Source organism: Microchirus variegatus (genome assembly GCF_963457635.1).
Source record: "Microchirus variegatus genome assembly, chromosome: 14".
NCBI classification, from domain to species: domain Eukaryota; kingdom Metazoa; phylum Chordata; class Actinopteri; order Pleuronectiformes; family Soleidae; genus Microchirus; species Microchirus variegatus.
Genome location: NC_139815.1, coordinates 291,055 through 315,397, shown reverse-complemented (window position 1 = coordinate 315,397; position 24,343 = coordinate 291,055). Strand labels below are relative to the sequence as shown.

Below are 24,343 nucleotides of genomic sequence, written 5' to 3'. Positions count from 1 at the left end.
AGGATGTGCGATATTTTGCCTTCAAAATATATTATCACATAATCGGCAAAGATCCTCTGATATAACTAAAAAAGAAGGTTGAATAGGCAGCATGAGTATGAAAAATATTAAATATAGGAGATTAAATGACATATATCAGTATCAACTATGACAGCACACAGTCATGATAGGGCCCTCGCCTCCAGACGCGAGTGTACCCACACAAGGTTGAGAGTGCAGTAGTTCCCTGACCGGATTTGTGAATCTGCGAAACCTTTCCACAATTTTTCGCCTTGGATGTGTGTAACTCATTTAGGTAGGATTTTGTGGCGAATGTTCTAAATTCACCAAAACAGCGAGGGTTGTCATGGCCACAACGTTTTGAATCCGCCAAACCTTATAACAACATTTTGTCGCTAATGTTTCTGGTACAAATTGGTGTGTTTTTTATGAGCATTCGGTGCAAATTCTACAACATTCTAAATGGCTGTCTTCCTGTTGAGTTGAGGCCATGGTTACGGTGAACTTTTTTGTTCGTCTTGGTCTATAACATCTTCACACCAAGTTTCGTGAAATTCGGTGAAACTCAATTTTGTCTAAGTTTTCACCTTAGGGGGCACGCTATAGAGCCCATGAGCAATGCACGGGTTTGAGACCTACGCTAATGTCGCATTTTTTGCCAGACCTGACCTCCATGCCAAGTTTCAGGAGTTTTTATGCATGTTAAGTCCCTCAAAAATGACAGCAAATCCACAGATATAATAATAATCTGAAGGATAACAATAGGATCCTCCTAATTATCAGGCCCAAGAACTCCCCACATCATGCATCATTATCTGTAATGCTCTGTTGCCTGTCAGTGAAAACTGGTGCATTTCCTTACTTAAAAACACCTTTAAAACTCTTTCTCAGTGTTTGGTCAGTTTACACAGCAGTCATTTTGCCTTGTATCCTGAAATTATATTTTGTGTCATTTGAGGATAATTGGATGGTGGATTTTTTTTTCTTTTGATAGAGAGAAAAATAAGGAGGGTCATTTGAGACTAAGATGAATCGAGCTCAGTAAAACACATATTCCACAGGGAGGACCTAACTCTGACCCCTTGAACAAGTGGAATAACAAGAAAAAAAAGTTTGTTCCTGGGATTCCTGGAACGCTGCTGCAGGGCGAACTGGGCATTATTATTATTATTATTTTTCAGAGGAGAAGATGAGAGGAAGAGGCCAGTGACTGAAAATCCTTCAGTCTTTACACATTAACATCCACAAGTACTGTTATTTCAATAATTGTTTTGCCCATAATAGGTCATAAAATGTCATAAAAAGTAAAAAAAAAAAGATTCAGTTCTAATTATTTCTTTGTTTTACAGAGCAAGGAAACCACACAATATAGTATAGTATAGTTTTTTTCGAAGGACAATGTCAAAATAAGGTCAGCCAATGGTATGATGTAAATTTTCTTCTGATAAAATATAACTATAACTAATTATCTTACATAAAAAATGCACTTATGTTATTCATCCTTCAATCTGCATTTTGTCATGTAAACTTATGGATGAAAAATTCAATCTTTTCACATATTTTGCCAGAAAATAAATTTAAATGCGAATGTATCATATGTAAAGTTGTGGATGTTATTTTCCAATTCAAAAGTATATATAAGGTATTATTACATCTGTTAAAATGGACTGAGCTTTCACACGGTAAAGCTAACACACGACATACAAGGCGTTTTATACACACTTTACTGTGTTTTAAAGTGTCTCAGTTGTCTTACAAGAGAATTAAACAAAGAATAAAGTCATTAAATTGACGTTTAAATGGAACTATAGTCCCCAAACATACACCAGACTCGGCCATTAAAGTAGAGCAGTTTACTGTTGGTTAGAACCGTTACTTTAACAACAACAACAACAACAACCTGTTCATCTCCACTCACCTGCCACAAAAACCACGAGAATCCAACTTTTCCGCGACAAAAACATCGCACAAACCCCGCGGATAAATGTCAGTAACGTTGAAAAGGATCCACGGAAACTCTTTGACTTCGCTTCGACGCTTGGACGATGTTTTAAACTCTCCCGGAGCTGAGACTGTGTGTGAAGAAGAGGCTGATAACGGGACCAGTGTCAAGAACCGTCAAAATAAAACTCCAAGCTTCCGCTACTGACTTTCCAAATAAAGGCCGAGAAATTCAAGTGGAAACCAACTAATTTACCCAAGTATAGTTTCTGAAATATTATTTGTGGCAGCATTTCAAGTTAAGTCACAAAAAGTCCAAAAAATATCAGTTATATTGGTTTGTGTTGGTGAGGACATGAGTTCCAGTCCATACTTTTATTTTGACGGTTTTCTAACAAATACATGACAAAGTTTTCTCATCATCGTTTCTATAACGTCTAAATATAATTCACTGTGAAAAACACACATATATGACTTCAGTTTTTCATTCATAAAAAAATCATAGCATTATAATATTTAAAGGTGCCATATGTAAGAATGTGGCCAAAAACAGTTACTACATTCAAATTCAAAATACCAAGGTCTTTTAGGTTTCGTTTTCTGACGTAACTGGCAACCCATTGTTGCTTCGGCAGCTGAAACTCTACTGACTGCAATGATTGGTAGACGGCGGTAGGTGGCGCCACATGCCAAAACATGATTTCAAAACATAAACATGATTTACAGTCTGCAAAATATTTTTTTTAATGCAAATATTTTGTCTGTACTGTTGTTGTTGGTGAGTTCAGTTTGTTATATGAACATTATTCCTGAGTCTCTGTGACATATTAGGAGGATTTTATCATTTATTACATAATGCACCTTTAAATTATATATTTCACACATGAGCATTTTGACGTTCACACACTAACACTTTCAGGTTAAGTAGAGTCAATGTTTGTGAAGTTAAAGGCCGATCATTTGTCATTTTTCTCTACATAAACGTGTTCTATACACACGTTTACGTTTTATTTTGAAATCCAAACGACAACACATCCGGCATTAGATACGTGACTTTACTCACTCATGGGTGGGAAGCTCTTTGTAAAGAAAAGGGATATGATGGCGGTGATGGAAGTGTGAAGACACTTTTGTTTTGTTTTGCTTTATTATTTTAAGTTAAATACTAAGTAATTAAATGGCCTTGATTTAATCTCATGAATTACATAGAATATTATCATATATAATAATAATTAATTAGTAATAATTAATAATACAATCTGTAGATGTGCTGCTCAAAATATGACTATACAAAGTAATTACAATCATTTTTTTTTAATGAATCAAATCCAAATAAAGGCATAAATCGTGTCACATGACAACTCAGTTGTTTAGGGAGGTGTTGTGTCGCCATCTAGTGAAAATTCAAAGCAACTGCAATAGTTCATTTTATTTCGTCACATATTTCAAATGGATCACAAGTACACAAAATGTAAATAAACTGAAAAATACTTTATTTTTCCGTCCTTCAAATTACAACCAGCCATCGTACTCATCATATTTCAGCTGTTGAGCTACCGTTGATGAGCAGAAGTGCAGCCTCGAACGAGATGAGAAGTTGTAGAAATCATAATAATTCTAGATTTGTTTTAAAAAAAAACGGTCAAAATGTTTTTTTGTTAAACTGAGGAGGCGTCAAAGCCACACACTGACATCTGGTCTGAGGACAAAACAAAAACTAACCCCTTTGCAAACGTTCAAGTAGCAGATTTGATCATTTATGACACATTTCTAACTTTTACTGCACTAGTCTTTCATAAAACATTATTATTATTATTATTGTTGTGTAGCTGATTATATTTCCTTACATTTTAACACAAATATACACAACATCATGACATAATAAAACTTATCAGACGATGACATGGCGAGAAGGAGCCGCAACTAACGACTATTTTCATCATTGGTTCAGAAAACGTAGATCAGTGTTTCCCAAAACGTAAAAAATGATGATGATCTCAAATGTCTTGTTTTCTCCACAAACAGAAATGATTCAGTTTTAATTATTTATTTGATATATGGGACAAAAAAATAAAACAATCACATTTAAGATAAAAAATATTTGATATGTTCAATGTGTAGACATTTATCAATTCATCCATTTATATTATGATTTTTATTTTCAGAAAATTCAACAAAACTCTCTATAAAAATACAGGAAGAAAATAAAGACTGAACATGTAGAGTGGTTCAGCGCCTGTTTCTATACAATAACACAGCATACAACTCCATAATCATGACGAGCATAAAGAAAGACAGAAAACTGACGTGTGTCTCTTCAATTGCTTCCGATTATTGCCTCCTAAAAATAAAATAAAATAAAAACCCTACCACCGTGACACCCAACAGCTAAAGCCATCTTAAATCAAGACACACACACACAGTCATCAGGCCTCGCATTCTGTTTAAAGGTGAATTTCCACATCATTTCTAAAATGCACACACGTCAGTGTCTCACCTGCAGAATGTGACCAAACCTGACTGAGCTGCAGTTAATATGTATTTACAAACACACACACACACACACTGTATATACTGTATGTGGAATATTGTATAAAAAATATGAAATATTTGTTTAAAATATTTTTGTGGTGTTTTTTGTGGTTTTGCTTTAAAACAAAAAGGTACAAATGTTGTCTTGGGCTGATTTTGCCTTTCAATGTCCAGTGGGTAAGAATTAGTGACATCTAATGGTGAGACAGCAGAATGCAACACCACTGGAAATTGTGGGAGGGGCAGTAAAGAGTCGATAGTCCAATCTCGAGTCTATAAGGGTATTAAAAAAAATGGAATAAACAAGTAATATTTCCCATTAACGGAATATAACATTCCACCGCCCATGAAATCCAATTTGTGTTTCTGTCTATTTCGGATCAAGCACAATCAAAAACCTCTTCCATGGTCGCCATGTTTGTTGATGCCCGTAACTCGCCACTGCCCTCTAGTGGCAGTATTGTCTAACGTCCATACCAATGCAAAACACACAGAGGAGGTACAGCATGTAGGGTAAGCGTTACACCCTTGGGAATAACTGGGTCTTAGGGCGATTATACAGCAATAATACACTGAAACAAACGTATTTTCACTACATCGCCACATCAATACATTTGTGTAAGAGGGTGAGGGGCATTCAACAAACAGCATCTACACTTTTTTGTGACGTTCCGGCTCCGTCACGGGCGCAAGGATAAGAAGTAGTGAGATACTGGAAAAGGTTATCAGGAGATTTACAAACAGAGCCCTGAGACTGAGATGACCATGTCACCGAGAACACAGTCAAAAAACAAAATCAACAGCTTTGAGTGACGTTATTGTAACTGTTGACCCCGCCCACCCTTTTCCACTTCACTTTTTTTTGTCCCCTGTACTTCGCTAATGGCGTCAACGTTAACGCACGTAACCGCCTGACGCGCTTCCATGACGACTGACCGGAAAAAGAGCGTCATGACCGTGGCGTCATGTTTACGTGACTCCCGATTGTTAAAATGAGTTTCTAAAGTAACGCTAAACTTTAAAAACAGAGGCACACATATGCAGTTTAATAATAAACAGACTAGTCCAACTGTAGACGCGCTAAAGGCACTAAAGGAGCTAACGATGCCTGGACTCCAGTGCCGCGGCACATAACATGGCTTCACGTGCATCTTTTTATGGTCAGTTGTCATGAAAACATATCATGCGTTGATGTGCGTTAACGTTGACGGCGTTAGCGTGTCCAGCACCATATTTATCAATAGTAGCCTATAAGTATGGCACATTTGCAGCCAATTATGTCATAGTTAGGCCATTAATTGTTGTTCTGAGCCAATTAAGTCACACCTGGAATAACGTGGTAGATCTTAACCTTAGTCATCGTAGTCCCTCCTCGCTGGTTTATTGTTTGGCACGGCTGGTTTGTCACTGTTACGTTCGTCGTACGGTTCATCGTAGCGGTCGTCATTGGAGCGGTCTCTGCGGTCATCGTAACGCCGGGCGTCATCGTAACGCCGATCATCATTGGATCGCTCGTCGCGGCGGTCAGAGTAGTCACTGCGGCGATCGTCGTAATCGCTGCGGCGGTCGCTGTAGTCTTTGCGCCGGTCGTCGTAGTCGCTGCGGCGGTCGTCGTAGTCGCTGCGGCGGTCGTCGTAATCCCTGGGGCGGTCGCTGTATTCGCTTCGGCGGTCGTCGTAATCCCTGGGGCGGTCCTCATTATCCCTGGGGCGGTCCTCATAATCCCTGCCACCGCCACCGCCACCGCCGCCGCGCTCGCTCCGTTCTTCATAAGTGTCACGATTGTCCTCCTGCCCGTCAGCGCGGCGACTCTCGCCATTTCTCGGTGGCTCTTCCTTGTCCTCGTACTCTTCCTTGCGGACTCTGAAACACACACACACACACATATTATGACTTTATGAATTAACAGAAAATAAAGGTTTTTGTCTCGCAGTTACAGCCAGTAGAAGGTATTCCAGCACAACATCATTTTGTGAATGGAAATTAAACAGGAAGACATATTACGCAAAATGAACTTTTTAATCAGTTTAATACTATGAGGCAATGTGCCGGCTACAGTCGGCCAACGATGGCTTTTCCAAATGCTAACTGCTGTGACCATAGACATATAACAGTAGACGCCGCAATGATCGCTACTGCCTATTGGCGCTGACGAGCCGTGGGGCCGCCATCTTGGACAGGTCGCCCGCTCCACTCTGTCTATCTGTTTGACAGCTCAATGCGCACTTTATCAATCGTAACTCTGAATTCAAAACTTATTTTCACGCGGTTTTTTTTTGCTGCAAACGTCAAACATGTAGCTGTGATACAGAACACATGGTTCGGCGTATTTTAATAGTCATAGTGGGATTAACAGTAATAGAATATTCAGATGTATGATATATGTGATATGTAGGTATTTTGCAAACACTATATACACTATAAATATAAACACAGCAATAGAAATCATAGAGTTATCATATATAAATGTGTATATATATATGTGTGTGTGTGTATGTATATATATACATACATATATATGTATATATACACACACACACACACATATATATATATATATATATACATACATATATATATATACACATACACACACGGTATATATCAGAGAAAATGTAAATATATATAATTCATATACAGAGAGAGATACCAAATACCAGGCTCTGAGAAATAAACACCCTGAATTTGAACACACTACAGACACAGAGAAACTCTCATATTTACTTGGGGAGATCACAACACAGTGTTTATTGTTTTTTCACTATTATCTTGATTTTACAAATGATATCTTTCCCTTTTCCTTTTAAATGTTATGGAATCTCAATATTACTTAACAGAACAGATGCCTCTGGAGGCTGAATCGTTAACTGCAGCCCACACCAGAGACACTGGATGGAACAGTAATAAACAACTGACAAAATCAGTTTTAGGTTCAATTAATCACCTGTTCTGGGTAATGTTCAATCCTACTTCTCAAAAGTAATCCCTCGAGCCCTGTTTTCAAACGTCCGTCTATTAACACAGGCATCGTATTGCTTCTGCTGCTCAACTAATAGCATTTCTCGCGCCCCAGCAGCCAATGCGGCGTCTACTGTTATATGTCTATGGCTGTGACGCTGACGTACTTTCCTGTGTCTCATTTGCATTTAAAGAGACAGGCACTCAAATGTTAACGTGGTCAGCACTAAAAATAATAAAAACTTTGTTTCCCACACTTGTGAAAACACACAAGAGTTTGCATAAATCAATAAATAATGAATGAATGACTGAATGAAAGCATTACCCCATGGCGTACGCCTCCTGCTCCTTCTTCTTCTTCTTGTGGTGGCGGCAGCAGAAGAAGGTGATGATGGCGAGTAAGAGCAACACGGCGATGACGACGACGACGATGATTGTGGTGGAGCTGACGTTAATGGAAGCTGAAGGATTGAAATAAAACAGATGTTAGATATTGTGATCACATGAATGTTGTTTGGTGCAGATTGTTACTGAAAAGCATGAATTGGGGGCGGGGCTTACGTGGCATCACGGACAGGGTGATGTTGCAGGAGGCAGAGCGGATCTTGTTCTTTGAGGTGCAGGTGTAGTATCCTGATGTTTCTTTGGAGATGTTGTACATGGACAAGATGCCTCCCCCTGAAAGAAAGACAAAACATATGCTGTATACACTACTACAATACTCTACCTCACATAAATATACCGTGTTTATCTTATTTAATTTATACTGTGCCTGTTGTAACTTTTTGCATTGATGTGAGGGTTTCTACCTCAATGTCGTTGTACTCTGCAATGACAATTAAAGATACTCTATTCTATTCAAGCACATAATCTGAAATTAGCGAGATGCTAATTAGGGCTGCATGATTTGAAAAATTGATAATGTGATGACTACGTAGCAGTAAATCACACACACACACACGCACACACACACAGCCCTGCAGCAACATACATCCTCCCTGATGACCTGCAACATAACAATAGTCCTAATTCCCCCTTGAAACCAGTCACCAAACTAAGTCAGCATTGCTTGTTATTGTGAAATCAGCTTTTAACAATCCAATAAACATTTTTAACATTTTTAAAGCTGGACTGAAAATCTGCTCTTCATATGTAGCGGTGTGCCAAAAAATTTACTATGATTCTGAATCTTTATAAAAATGTCCCAGAATCAATTTTTTTTCCAAAGAGTAGTGCTGGGCACGTCAACGTACGTTAACGCATGACGCGTTTCCATGACGACTGACCAGAAAAAAACGTGTGGTACACCATGTTTACGTGCCGCGGCACCGGAGTCCAGGCACCGTTTACCAGTTAGCTTTGTTAGCTGCGTTAGCTCCTTTAGCACCGTTGGCGTGCCTACAGTGGAACTGGAGCGGTCTGTTTATTAACACCACACGTTAATGTGCATTAGTGTTGACGCTGTTATCGTGCCCAGCACTAATAAAGAGCCACTTTTATTTTTGTTACTTATGCGATTAATAACTTAATAAATCTGAAAAAGACACTTTAATGTCTCCGTTTTTTTAATTCTGTCTTATGGACTGAAGCAGAAATCATTATGAAACAAATCGTAGCCCCAAAAATCGGAAACGAATGTTGAGATAGTAAAGATTCCCACCCCTAACCGATATACATCAATAAATATCTTCTTCTATCACTCAACAGTCCTGTGTCATGTGACTAATACTCACTGTCAGTGGTTCTAGGGTCCACGGGACCAAGACGAGGCGCGTTCCGCACGTCACGACTTTCCCACTTGTAGGTGGGCGGTGGGGAGCCTTCCTCAGACCTACAGGTCAGGTTGATGTTCTGGCCGTACTCTGCATTACCCTGGATCTCACAGATGGGTTTTGATGGAGCCACTGGGAAAAACAAAAGTACAATTGTGCTTTAAAGATCAACCATTTACTCATCGTCTACCACTTTATCCTCCACACGAGGGTCACCAATGCCTTTAGTAACGTACAGATACATCAATCCCTCAGATCAGGGGTCTCAAACTCAGATGACCTGGGGGCCACGGAATATCTGGTCTGGTCAGTAGGGGGTGGTCAAGTGAAAAAAAAGTAATAACATTTTTTTTTAAATATGAAATTAAAATGATATCACCATATTTAATCTGGATTTTCAGAATAAAAGTATTTGTGTTGATATGGAATGATACATCAGTCGCAATAAAAAAAGTATTTCGAATGCAAAGTGACTATATTATTAAAAAAAAATACAGCAATAACTCAGTCTAACTTGATATGAATTGGTCGGCCACATTGAAAAGTTACTCATGAAGGTCAAAGAAGGTCAGGTGTCCTTGCTGACAGTGGGGAAGTGGTGGACATATGTCCTATAATATGAGCTGTGGGTTGTCAGTCAATCATAGGACACAGAGACGCATGTTTTAAATGTGAGAAAGTGCACAGGGACTGTTTCCTACAGTGTCAATACACTCTATTGTTCACTATTGTTTGTTTGTTTTTAAATCTGTAAATGTGTCACCACAAAAAATAGCCTTCTACTTTATGACGGTCCCAAATGTCTTATTTTGTCCAACATTATTCTGTTTTTAATAATGTCTTTGTCTTATGGAGCAAGGAAATCAGAAAATATTCACATTTAACAAGCTGAAAAAAACAGAGAAACCGGTTTTAATCACACACACAAAAAAACAACCCTGAAACTGATTAATCGATTATCAAAATAGTTAAAAATCGATGAATCAGATAAATATTGTGGCCGAAGATCCAGGTTCATGACCCGGTTTGCATGTTCTCCCCGTGTGTGCGTGGGTTTTCTCCAGGTTCTCTGGGTTGCTTCCACATGCAGATTAGGCTAAATTTGCAGTGTTTGCATGTGTCCATGTGGTGACCTGTGCAGCATGAACCACACCTTTCACACTATGCCTCATGTGGAGGATAAAGCAGTAGAAGATGGATGGATATTCACGTGTGTTTGAAACAATGAGTTGCCTACAAATATGGTATATTTTTTTTAAAACATAATTAATCAATATCGTACATGTCTATAATGTAGTCTATAAAGAGTATTTCACACTCACATTATTCAATATAATAAAACTTATGATTATCAATGCAACAGCATTTAAAGCCAGGTCATTATAGATACTATAATATCCAAAATATAAGACCATATCTTGTCTCAATTTCTTTAACGTACATAAGATTATTTCACTTTCTTCTTTCAATAGGCTGCTACATACATAGCTGTCAAATTCAGTACTAAACCCAAATATCAAACATTACCTAGAACCACCAAGCGTGTAGTGTCTGCAGGTTTGCCCTCATCATCACCAGGGATCAAGAGCCGACACTCAAACTGTTTGTTGTCTGCCAGAGTGATGGAGGACAGTTTCAGGTTGGCCTTTCCAGTGGGAATATTGACGTCCAGACGAACGCGGCCTTCATAGGTGGACTTGATGTCTGTTTGTCCATTGATAGCGTAGTGGGTCACGATCGACGTCTGTCGCACAACAATAGAAACATTTTTTTTTACAATGAGATATGTCTTTAATTTTTTTAATTAAAAAACTAATACAGACGGACACCGACCTCCTTAGCGTTGGCTTTAAGACCCTCAACAGACCATGAGATGACCATGTTTTTAGAAGTTGACTTGGTGGTGAAGGAGCAGGGCAGCGTGATGTTGTCTCCTCTCGCAAACTCGTATGTTTCCAGTGGGATGATCACATCCACGGCACCGACGCTCGCCAGCACTGTCACAGGTTTACACACAGTTACATTCATATACAGTATATATATATATATATATATATATATATTACTAAACTAATAGTCAACTACTGAGTGGTTTTTCTGATTTTCTAGCTTCTTAAAATGGGACTATTTCCTGGTTTCTTTGCTCTGTGTAACAAAGAAGTCATTAAAACTGAGTCATTTTGGTTTGTGGTTTAAAACGAGACATTTGAGGACATCTTTCATTTTATATTTGACAAATGCCAAATTAAGAGGTAAAAATAAAAACAATTCCACAGTGATTACCATAAAAAAACCTGATACTCTCATAAACATATATGTTTATAATAGAATGATCCGATTGATGAGATATAACCCACAGCCCCACCCTCTTACTGTGTCTCTTATGACGGTAAACATTTCAAACTGTTGTAATTCTAATTTGTGATTTTTAAATCATTCATGATTTTCAAAAGAGCTTAACAATGTCTGGTTGATGAAGGAAAGCATAAATTTGCTCTTTTTTTATTTATTGGGGTTACACCAGTTGGGTGTTGTTTATTCTCACTGAACCTTTTTCAAAGCAACACTTTTGCCTCTGAGTGAATGTGTGTTTGTGTGGGTGAAAAACGGAAACGAATGTAGGACGTTTCCGCTTTTCACCCATTCTCTTCACCCATTATAAAAGTAGAAATAAACCACAAACCAAATGAAAACCAATGCTAGCCCTTTAAAAAAATAAATAATAATAATAAAAAATAGGTAAAAGTAAAGAAAACAGTTCCACAGAACAGCTAAATCTACTTTTGACGGATGATTTCAATCCTTTACTATTCAGTGTTAGTTGCTTAGTCTCGGCACATAAACAGGTCACAATGGGCCTGTTCCGTTTCTATAACAAACAGGTGTGGCTCGAGACACACAGGTGTTACTGAGGGCGCGAGGACTCACCCAGACACAGCGCGAGCAGAACAACAATCCTCTTCTCCATGACAAACAGCGAGTGTTCTCTTCAAAGTTGACCGTCAATGGTTCCTCTGCGACGGCGTCGCTGTTTCTCATTAATGAACCAGAGAACCGGAGGAGACTCTCTCTCTCTCTCTATCTCTCTATCTCTCTCTCTACCGGTGCATCGATACCAGCTCCGTCATCAGGGTGTGGCCTCCCCGCCGCTTCTTGCGTGATTGACAGTGCTCTCCGCCAATCAGCGCCGCCGCCGCCGCCGCTCAGGTAACATTCTTGCTGCGCCCACCTGACGTGTTCGTGCTCGTCTCTTCCTCAGTGAGGAGGAGAATTAAGACTCTTATTTACACGGATTCTCCTCAAAGCTGCGAAGGAAACATTTAACACGAGCTCAGAGTTTCTGCTTCACTCTTTGTCTCTATTCTCCTCTGTTGTGTTTTCTATTTATAGAAGTTATTAAAGGTTGTTTTCCTTTAAATTTAAATTGAACTTATGTGTTGCCAGACACACACACACACACACACACACACACACACACACACACACACACACAGATTAAAGGTGTTAAAGGATTGATAAAAACCAAACTCTTGACACAGTTGTTGTTTGTGGTGCAGCAGCAAACTGATGTTGGAACAAGAGAAGCATTTTAGTCCTGTTAGACTGGTTTGACGAGGATTTATCACCTGAAGGCATGTGCACACACACACACACACACACACACACACACACACACACACACACACACACACACACACACACTGGAAACTTCTTGCCTATTTCCAAAGTTGTAGTTGTTTGTTGAGCAACCAAAACATTAGTTTGTCTTTTTTGACCTGAAGTACTTGTTTCTGTTCACTGTCACATTTGTAGCAGCAGCAGCAGCAGCAGTAACATCAGTAGTAGTAGCAACAGTAGTAGTAGTAGTAGTTGTAGTAGTCGTAGCAACAGTAGTAGGAGTAGTAGCAACAACAGTAGTACTAGTGGTAGTAGCAGCAACCACAACAACAGCAGTAGTAGTTGTAGTAGTAGAAGTTGTAGTAATAGTAGCTACAGTAGTAGTAGTAGTAGTACTAGCAGCAGTAGTAGTAGAAGAAGCAGCAGCAGTAGTAGTAGTAGTAGTAGTAGTAGTAGTAGTAACATCAGTAGTAGTAGCAGTTGTAGTAGTAGTAGTAGTAGTAGTAGCAATAGTAGTAGTAGTAGCAGCAGTAGTAGGAGTAGTAGCAACAGCAGTAGTAGTAGTAGTTGTAGTAGTAGTAGCAACAGTAGTAGTAGAAGTAGTAGTAGTTGTAGTAGTAGTAGCAACAGTAGTAGGAGTAGTAGTAGTAGTAGCAGTAGAGGAGTAGTAGTAGCAACAGTAGTCGTAGTAGTGGTAGTAGCAGCAACAGCAACAACAGCAGTAGTAATAGTAGTATTTATTTGTTTGAAAATACACTTGCTCTTTGTGCTCAGTGATTTGTTCTTTGCGATGTGTTCATCTGGAACTCTTTCCTCATCGACATCTGACAAAAATAATTATAACAAAGTATATAACATTTATAATCTGACAAACGTTAGATATTTACAATCATTTTGTCAGCTGTGAACAGGGAAAACTGGGGGAAAAAGTTGCAGACGGACAGCGACTCTAAACCTGTGTCGAGCACCATCCACCCTGAACAGACTGTACCATTTTACTCCAAGGCAAAGGTGCCAAAGAATGGAACGGTAGGGGCTGGTTATTTTGGTACAATTCCCAACGGAAACAAACGTACCGTACCTGTACCAAAGTGAACCGTTCCAAACAAGGCTATTATTCACAATGTTTAAACCAGTTGAATTGACCTGATCTCCTGTTATCCAGGAGCTTCCTGCAGAAAGTGATTTCTCCATGGATACTTGGCGACGACAGGACAATGGACATTCACAGTCTCTCTCATGACTCATGAACGACCGCCTACAGCTGATGCATTGAAATATTTCCCGTGCAAAGCACTCCAAATCCAGCTGGGATGTAATTTGCCATCGCTAATCCCCGTCTATCTCTGTGATTTGCTGTGAGCTGTCAGCCACTTTCATGCACTTAAACCTTATGAGATCGCAAAAGGAAAAAGAAACCCTGGTGCAACCATTATGTGACAGTAAGGTAAGACTGTCAAGAGCTCAAGAGATGAACCTATCTGTGGTGTCAGGGGGAAAGAAAGGAGCATATAGTGTGGTTATAAAACAACAACATACCCTTGCCAGCATGTCCATATGGGCCCCATAAGGGTTATATTTGGGCTGTCCTAAGTGGGCTTGTCCATGGTTTCCCATGTCTACTTCCAGGCTAACTAAGTGGGTACCAAGGGCCAATTCCAATTCCTATCTTAACCCTCAAGCTCAACCCTTAATCTTAACTGGCCTCAAAACCAAGTGTTGAGGGTTATTTTGTCACTTAGAAATGGGACACCCCTTAAATGCAGATACGTCTTCAGACTGTAGGGGGCAGAATAACGCCAAAGCTGCGTCCAGTCTGAAGAAGAAGAAGAAGAAGACATTTACGTCAGGATTATTTATTCTGATCCGTTTGTCAGTCAAGTTATTAGGTTGTCAGTTAGTTATAAGATGATACTCATACAAATATTCAGCTGACAGTTACCACACACCACGACTTATTGAAAAGTAAACCACACCGGCCGACTATTGACAAAAGATGGTCAAATAAAAATAAATGTTACTCAACAATGACGTCAGTAATCCATAATATGGGCCTAAACTAAGATCATTTTTATATCTCTATTAACAAAGAAAACACTTCATTTGTATCGCACTCGTTTTGCTGCTTTCGACGCCATCTTTATTATGTGAAAACACGCAATGCATTCTGGGTAGCCCTTGCTCCCAAGGGTGGTCTCAGAAAATCTCAATATTGAGGGTGATACAGCCCTTAAACTTGACCCTCAACTTAATTTTTCTGAGAATCGGGACAGAACTTGCACTAGAGGGAGTTTTTGAGATTGAGGGTTAAGCAAGGAATTGGAATTCAGCCCAAGTGTGCATGGTCTTGAAATGGACACATTATGCAGGTTTGACTTGAGAGACATATTGTCAGTGCAAATACGCACATGCTGGCTGAGTACACATATTTATGCAAGAAAACTCTCCAATTTTCACCATTGTGAAAATACAATACACAGTAAATTCACAGTTTTATATATAAGGAGGTTTCTCAGGCATGAAATGTCAGGCAAATATCAAACACAAGATCAATAGTTATTATAATAATCATGCAGCGCCAATACTCAGCTTAATTGACCTATTGTTGGAGTCTGTCGCCGCCTTAAATGTGGAACAAGCTACCGCAAAATGTCATTTTCAAAGAGCACAGCGCTGAAGTACACACATTACTTTCACTAGATATACAAGAATTTTTACAGACCATTCAATTCTGCAGCAGATCTCGCAGCAAAACACGGTAATGCATGTTTAATATTTGTTATTTTTTTCATCTTTACTGTCTTTGCTGCTATAATGATGTAAATTCCCCACTGTGGGACAAATAAAGGATAGTGAAAAATAAATCTTATCTTAACTTAAATAGCATTGAAATGGTTTTAAATATGTCCACCTGTATGTTGAAATCTGTGATCAAACTCATGTAAGTTTATTGTATTGCTTCAACTGGTCCTTGTAACCTTCTGTGTGATATCAATGACAGGGACTAATAACAAAAGCTATAACTTGTACTAAAGTACAGAAGGACAGACAACATAACAGATAGACCCAATGAAAACATGACCTCCTGAGCAGAGGTAACAAATCCTCAGGGCAACATGTTTGTGTGTCACAAAAGCAACACAGCAACTTCCTGTCTCCTGTTATTGATGGATTCATCTGACTTTTTGTTGTTGTTTTTGGTGATGGAGACATAAATATGCTCCTATTGCATCTTAGCCACAGAAATAATCAACAATGGGCAAAACTGCCAAATATCCGATTTGAACTACATTTGGTAGGTACATTTAGGTTCAGACACTCCACCATCAGACTTTTTCATCTGGATCTGAATATATACAGATCCAAAAAAGTTCTCTGGATCCACTGAATCAAAGTGTAAAAATCTCAGGTGTAATTGTGTTAAACGCAGGTGACAAAGTCTTTGTGTCTGTGCTCTTATTTTACAGTTCTCAGTCGCTTTGGTGCTTTTCTCAGATCAGAATGAAAATTCTATTAGTTCAACCTCCACAACATTTAGTCATTTGTTCACATCATAGCAGCTATTTCTCCTTCCTCTGAACACGTGTCTGAGAGAATAAACTGTCATAATGAAAACATGACATTTGTCAAGACTTGTCATTTTGATGACACTGGCAGTTTCATTGACATGAATACTTGCTTTTGAGGAATGGAACGATCCATTTTGAGACATGTTTTTGCAGGTTATCCACTAGGTTTTTGCAGTTGATGTGAGAAAAGCACCAAAGACTGAGAAAAACTGTAACTGTGGTGCATCCCTGTTTCCTCAAACTGCTAGCGCCATCATCTGGTCAAAATAAATGTCATTTTGACTTCCCCTTGAAGGACCAAATACCTGCAAAGCTTCAGTTACACTGACAAACGGCCTAACGTGCTAACCCAAGACAAGGCAGTACAGCGTTTGTGTCACTGTGACAGCACAGAGTGACCTACATCACTTTACACTCATTCATCCAGTTTCTACACCACATCCTCATTCAGAGTTGCAGCCTGTGGTCTGTCATAACAGGATGTAAAGAAAAAAAACAAAAAACTGTCGTCGACAGAAAAAGACAGTTTTTAAATTGGCTTCACAAATGGTGAAAAGTGGTCTTTGAAAAGCAGAACATGACGCTGATACATTCACCACATGTGCTTTGAAACACTCACTATATGTTTGTCATGACTTTCTCAGGACAATTCAGCTTCATAGAAACACATCATTGTCAATACAACATGAAAGACTTTAGGAAATCAGCCACCTGCAGGTCAGAAAGTGCACTGCAATTTATTTTAAGAGGATGTGTTTCCTTACGTCAGGTAGATAGATAGATAGATAGATAGATAGATAGATAGACAGACAGACAGACAGACAGACAGACAGACAGACAGACAGACAGACAGACAGACAGACAGACAGACAGACAGACAGACAGACAGATAGATAGATAGATAGATAGATAGATAGATAGATAGACAGATATATAGATAGATAGATAGATAGATAGATAGATAGATAGATAGATAGATAGATAGATAGATAGATAGATAGACAGATAGACAGACATAGATAGATAGACAGATAGATAGATAGATAGACAGAGAGACAGACAGACAGACAGATAGATAGATAGATAGATAGATAGATAGATAGATAGATAGATAGATAGATAGATAGATAGATAGATAGATAGATAGATAGATAGATAGATAGATAGATAGATAGATAGCAAAATAAATAAATAGATAGCTAGCTACCCAGCAAAAATAGATACCTAGCAAAATAAATAAATAGATAGATACCTAGCATAGCTAGAAAGACAGATGGATACCTAGCATAAATAGATAAATAGATAGATACCTAGCATTACCTAGCATAAATAGAGAGATAGATCGCTACCTAGCATAGCTAGATAGATAGCTACCTAGCAAAATAAATAAATAGATCGATACCAAGCATAGATACCTAGCATAGCTAGAAAGACAGATAGATACCTAGCATAAATAGATAGAGATACCTAGCATTACCTAGCATAAATAGAGAGATAGATCGCTACCTAGCATAGATAGATACCTAGCATAGATACCTAGCATAGCTAGAAAGACAGATAGATACCTAGCATAAATAGATAAATAGATAGAGATACCTAGCATAAACAGAGAGATAGAATGCTACCTAGCATAGATAGATAGATAGATAGATAGATAGATAGATAGATAGATAGATAGATAGATAGATAGATAGATAGATAGATAGATAGATAGATAGAGCTAAGGGGAAAATAATGTTTTAGGATGATGTGAATTTGAATTCTGTTTATTTAATTACTTGCATGTTCTGTGTCCTTTTTATGGGCTTAAGTGCATTTCAATTTTATGGGATAAAGTGACCTTTATTTTTATACATTTCTTTGACCACTTTCATTGACGCTTGTGTTTTGAACCTTGTGTGTTGCTACTGATTGACCCCACACTAACCTCCTTTATCCTGTTGTTAGTGGCTTTTACAGTGAGGCCTATTTCTTTGTGCAGACTGTGATATCGTTCTTTCATATGGTTTTACATGTCATTTTGTAAACATTTATACAATAAACACTATGTGGTCAGGCTGAGTGATGTGTGTCCATGTATCTACACGGTAAATGAAGAAACGGGAAAGTAAAGTAATAAGTTGTGAAGTTACATTTCAAATCCAGTAACTAGTAAAGTAATCTGATTACAATTTACAGAAGTAACTAATTACTTTTTTGGAGTAACTACCTCAACACAGAGTATGAGGGGGGGCCCAAATCCATTTCTGCTTAGGGGCCCCATAAAGGCTTTGGGCCGGCCCTGTGTGGAACGTTCATGAGGACCAGCATTTCCACTTTATAAATCAACACAATTACAAATATCTACTTCATGAACAACATCTACAAAGAACTACTGGTTGCAGTACCATAAAATGTCTGCAGGTGGAGCCCCAGAGCAAAAAGGGCTGGAAATGTTTTTTTATTTTTGGTCCAAAATTTGACAAAAACCATCATACTATAGTATGTCGTTCGAATTTTGAAAAAAAAAATTTGACCCAAAATTTTTGGTCCAAAATTTGACAAAAACATCATACTATACTATGTCATGCAACATTTGAACAAATCTTTGACAAAAAATGTTTCGTCCAAAATTTGAATTTTTTTTTTTTTTTACAAATTAAGTATAGCATGTTATAGCAACATAAGGAAGTGATTTCAATGAAAACAAAGTGAGGACCGGACAAAATGTCCTCACTCCGTAAAAATGACTCACTTTGTTGGTTAAAAACCCTCACTGGTCCTCAGTATGCCGCAAGTACAAGAACACACACACACAACCGCACGCACACGCACACGCACACACGCACACGCACACACGCACACGCACACGAGCACACACACACACACACACACACACACACACACACACACACACACACACACACACACACACACACACACACAATCTCGTCTCCACCACAGCCGCAGCTGGATGATCAGACCATACCATCATCCACCATGTGGTCCGTCGGTGTGTCCATCGCCTCAGTTTACTCAGTCATCAGCTTGTTTGGCTTCATCGGCAACATCACGCTCATCAAGACCTTCTGTTCCGCCAAGTCCACGCGCAACGTGCCGAACCTCTTCATGTCCAGCCTCGCGCTCGGGGACGTGATGCTGCTCGTGACCTGCGCGCCCGTGGACGCGAGCCGCTACCTGTCAGAGGAGTGGATGTTCGGCAGAGTGGGATGTAAAGTCATCCCCTTCATCCAGATCACCTCTGTCGGTGTGTCCGTGTTCACTCTCACTGCTCTCTCTGCTGACAGGTACGCTCTCCTCTCTCCTTTAACTGGAGGTAGTTAAAAAAAGAAAGAAGGAAAAGATGTTAATATGAAGTGATATAAGGCAGAGATGTATTTATTATGTATTGATCAGGAGTGTTTGAGGCTGTTCAAACCATGGTTGCTCTGCAATCAATCAATCAATACAGTTGTTTTTTTTTAAATAATTGATGATGTCCACATCAAATCTCATATAAAAGTGTGTAATAATGCCTCAACATTTCTACAGTAATATCGTTTTCAGAAGTGGAAAGAATACTGAAATATTCTACCAAAAGTAAAAGTACCACTGTTTTGATCACATTTTTACTGAAGTACAATTAAAAAGTACTGGATTAAAAATGTTAAGTTAAAGTAAAATTGACAACTAAAAGTGACTTTTTCTTTTAACAAGGTTGTGGTTCTTTCCTGTCAGAACACATTAACCCAAAAAAAAAAAATCTCTACAAATTAAAGTGCTGAAATAAAATGTGTAAAAACACGTGTCAGTCAAAATGGGTCAAAGGTCACAAATGCTTTCACCCTCTTGTTCCCTGCCAACGTTTACAGTGTTATTTATTTATGATATAATTTTATGTATTTAATTCAGGACAACATTTATTTATTATTACTACTTTGTTCTTTATTAAGTACAGTACATAAAAACTTAAAAACCCACTCAGTTACAATAATGTATGGTCATTGAAATACATACATATGCAGTATAAGTAAGTAAAAGTAGAAAATAATAGACATTGGTGGATTATTACAAATTACGTTATCAGCTGAAAAGAACAAAGGATGTATTTCAAGTGTGTAATGATACATTTTTAATGTTTAATTTCCACTCACAAAATTGGAATACCCTCTACTGGCTAAAGGCTGTCACTGCAAGACACAAAAAGAAAGATAGAAATATTAATGCTTATTTATGCCACGCGTTATTAAGAAGTGGGAATGAGTCACTTTTGTCGTGGCTACACGTTACTAAGGTGCAGGAACGACAAACGCATGGACACGAGTTACAAACAATGACTTATGTCGTGACTACGTGTTACTAAGACGTGGGAACGAGTTACTCATGTCATAACTGTGCTTCTGAGAGCGGATGTGCTGAATATACTGGCCAATCACAAGACTCTGTCTTCTGGGTGAGAGAGTTGAGTCTGAAATCTCACGGCTGGGAAACACCATCAGAAAAGAGGATTTCTATCGGCTCGTTTACATCAACTAGGAGGTTTTTGAGCATAAAAACAAGTTAATGTATGTAAGTAGACCTCCATAACTAACATATATGTGCAACAGGACCACTCTATGTGACCTTTAAAGTATGGGAACGAGTTACTTATGGCGTGACTACGAGTTACTAAGGCGTGGGAACGAGTTACTAAGGTGTGGGAACGAGTTACTAAGGCGTGGGAACGAGTTACTTATGTCGTGACTACGTGTTACTAAGGCGTGGGAACGAGTTACTAAGGCGTGGAAACAAGTTACTTATGTTGTGACTATGAGTTACTAAGACGTGGGAACAAGTTACTAAGACGTGGGAACAAGTTACCAAGGCGTGGGAACAAGTTACTTATGTCGTGACTACGCGTTACTAAGGCATGGGAACGAGTTACTAAGGCATGGGAACAAGTTACTTATGTCGTGACTATGAGTTACTAAGACGTGGGAACGAGTTACTAAGGCGTGGGAACAAGTTACTAAGGCATGAGAACGAGTTACTTATGTTGTGACTACGCGTTACTAAGGCGTGGGAACGAGTTACTAAGGTGTGGGAACGAGTTACTTATGCCGTTACTGTGGCGAAAATGAAGAAAATGAATTGGAAAACAAAAACTTGCAAGATTCTAAGGTGCGGGAACGAGTAACGCATGGCCAAGCGTTACTAAGGTGCGGGAACGAGTTACTAAGGCGTGGGAACGAGTTACTAAGGCGTGGGAACAAGTTACTTATGTCGTGACTACGAGTTACTAAGGCATGGGAACAAGTTACTAAGGTGCGGGAACGAGTTACTAATGTCGTGACAACACGTTACTAATGAAGAAAATGAATTGGAAAACAAAAACTTGCAAGATTCTGTGTGTCAAAATGACTTTAAATGAATGCTCGTTGCACTTCTTCAGGTACAGGGCCATCGTGAAGCCCCTGGACGTCCAAATATCGACCACCACCACCAGCATTGTCCTGAGGGCGGCGCTCATCTGGCTCCTGGCCCTGGTCCTGGCCATCCCTGAGGCCGTCTTCTCAGATCTCCACCCCTTCAATGTCACTTCCACCAATGAGAGCTTCATTACCTGCGCTCCTTATCCTCACGGTGGGGAGCTGCACCCTAAGATCCACTCTATGGCCTCCTTCCTAATTTTCTACGTCATTCCCCTGCTGGTCATATCTGTGTACTACACCTTCATCGCCCGGAGCCTGATGAAGAGCGCCTCAAACCTGCCTGTGGAGGGTAACGTGCATGCAAAACGACAGGCCAGTATTACAGCTTCATATACTCCTCAAATACTTTAGTGAGGAACTTTAGGATTATTTTCCTGAATCTTAAGCATGTAAATAAATAAGTGACCCAACCTCATCAGTAACTGTATTTATAAATATAGCTTTATATTTTTTATGTTTTTCTTATTTCTTTCCCTGAAAATGTAGATGGATTCTAGAAAGCGTTTGGCCAAGACAGTGCTGGTGTTTGTCGGTCTGTTTGCAGTTTGCTGGCTTCCCAGTCACGTCGTCTATCTGTATCGCTCATATCACTACTCTCAGGTACAGGCGATCAAATCAAACACACATTCCTGATGCTTCTATGTTTCTGCTAGAACTAAAAGCTCACCTGACACTGACACAGAAGGCTGAGGTGAGATCAGGGTTCAGGCATCAACGTTCAGTCTGGAAATTAGAATGATTGTGAGGAGCAGATGTTTATAGGTGATCACAGGTGAGGCGTGTTGAGCTTGATGAGGAGGCGTGTCTTGTGCAGGTAGAGTGGGGGCGGAGTCAGGTGAGTGGAAAACTGCTCAATGAACATGTGACTAAAATAGAGAAATCAAGAGATGGATCTTACGACAACACACTCCTCCTGACACAAAATAATGTCCGAAATCGTATGAAATAAACTCTAAAATCGTCAGACATGGAAAAATTTAAGTTTATTGACAGTTTTGTATGTTAAATATGTTGTTGATTACAGCTTAAAGTGGGGATAAGGTCTTACAATATTTTGTGAAGGTCTTGGAAAAGTCTTGGTATTGAAATGAACTTCAGGATTTCTGCATATACTACGGTGGCCCTGAGGTGCAAAACTCAAACGCAAATCACAAAACACAAATGCAAATCACAAACCACAAAACACAAACGCAAAAAAAAAAACGCAAACGCAAATCACAAAACACAAACGCAAAACAAAAACACACACAAATCACAAATCACAAACGCAAAACAAAAAACACAAATGCAAAAGCAGAAAAGTGAAAAACATGAAGTAACGTTTGTGTTTTGCACCTCAGTAATACACTGTAACATACCCTGATAAAGAGTCTCTCCCTCTCTCCAGGTCGACACCTCACTGGTTCACTTTGTGAGCAGTGTCGTCGCTCGTATCCTGGCCTTCACCAACTCCTGCCTCAACCCCTTTGCCCTTTACCTGCTGAGCAACAGCTTCAGGAAGCAGTTCAACCGTCAGCTGTGCTGCTGCTGTCACTGGATCTGCACACAGCGCCCCCTACAGAGAGCGACGACACACTACAACACACGCGTGACGTCTGTGCGCAGCACTCACTACTCCATGGCCAGTCTGACTGTGGTCAACGGCCGACAGGACTGTGTGTAAGTGGCTGTTTGTTCCAGGTATTACTCAGTGTTGTGGGGACATAAATATAAATGATTCCTGTTTAAGGTGAGGACTTTATATATTGTTAGGGTTAGAGTAAGTCTTAATGTAGGAGGACATGTTGACCGTGTGGGGTTAAGACCTGGTTTTAGGGGTTTGAGTTAGGGTAATCTTTAAGGTTAGGCACTTACAGTGTATGTAAAAGTTTGATCACCCCTGTAAATGTTCATGATTTTCCTTTATAAATCATTGGTTGTTTGAATAATAAATGTCAGTTAAATATAACATATAGGAAACAAACACAGTGATATTTGAGAAGTGAAATAAAGTTTATATGATTTACAGAAAGTCTGCAAGAATTATTTCAACAAAATGTGCATTTTATTGATTTCAATACCTTTAGCACTAATTATTGGAACTCAACATTGGTTTACTAACCTCAGTGACTTTTACATACCACTGTATGTTGTGATGGTTAAGGTTAGTATAAGAGTCTAAGGAATGGGTTATTCCAATGATGTGTCCTCACCAAGATGTTAAAACAAGTTTTTGTGTGTGTGTGTTCTTGTATGTGTCATTCTGTGAGGACCAAAACAACTTATGAATAAACATCGTGAGTGAGGACATTTTAAGGCATTTCTAAAAGGGATTATTTGAAGGTTAAGACTTAAAAATAGTCTGGTCTAAATGTTCTCATGGAGACCAGAACCTGGTCTTAATGAGGCAGAACCTCTTCTCTGAGGAACTAAGAGCTGGAGTTGTATTGTGGTTATGGTTAAGGTTAGGGAAAGAAAGTCCATATATTAAATATATTTGGTTACAATTCCATTTTAAAATGAC

General features: G+C 39.1%; 2 protein-coding genes across 2 annotated transcripts; one reads left to right on the top strand and one right to left on the bottom strand.

Annotated features, from left to right (window-relative positions):
- Positions 1-5,825: 5,825 nt before the first annotated feature.
- On the bottom strand, positions 5,826-12,273 carry LOC310936833 (cell surface A33 antigen-like; the record flags this gene model as incomplete). The annotated part of the gene is made up of 7 exons (XM_083900989.1): positions 12,132-12,273; positions 11,037-11,200; positions 10,731-10,947; positions 9,165-9,335; positions 7,993-8,109; positions 7,757-7,892; positions 5,826-6,336 (listed from the first exon to the last, which is right to left on the bottom strand). The coding sequence occupies exons 1-7, from the start codon at positions 12,169-12,171 to the stop codon at positions 5,826-5,828; spliced, it is 1,356 nt and encodes a 451-aa protein (XP_083757115.1). The 5' UTR covers positions 12,172-12,273.
- A 7,096-nt stretch (positions 12,274-19,369) lies between these two features.
- grpr (gastrin-releasing peptide receptor) lies at positions 19,370-23,503 on the top strand (the record flags this gene model as incomplete). The annotated part of the gene is made up of 4 exons (XM_083900988.1): positions 19,370-19,677; positions 21,801-22,152; positions 22,327-22,440; positions 23,228-23,503. 4 exons carry the CDS (start codon positions 19,370-19,372, stop codon positions 23,501-23,503), a joined length of 1,050 nt encoding a protein of 349 aa, XP_083757114.1.
- Positions 23,504-24,343: the final 840 nt, after the last annotated feature.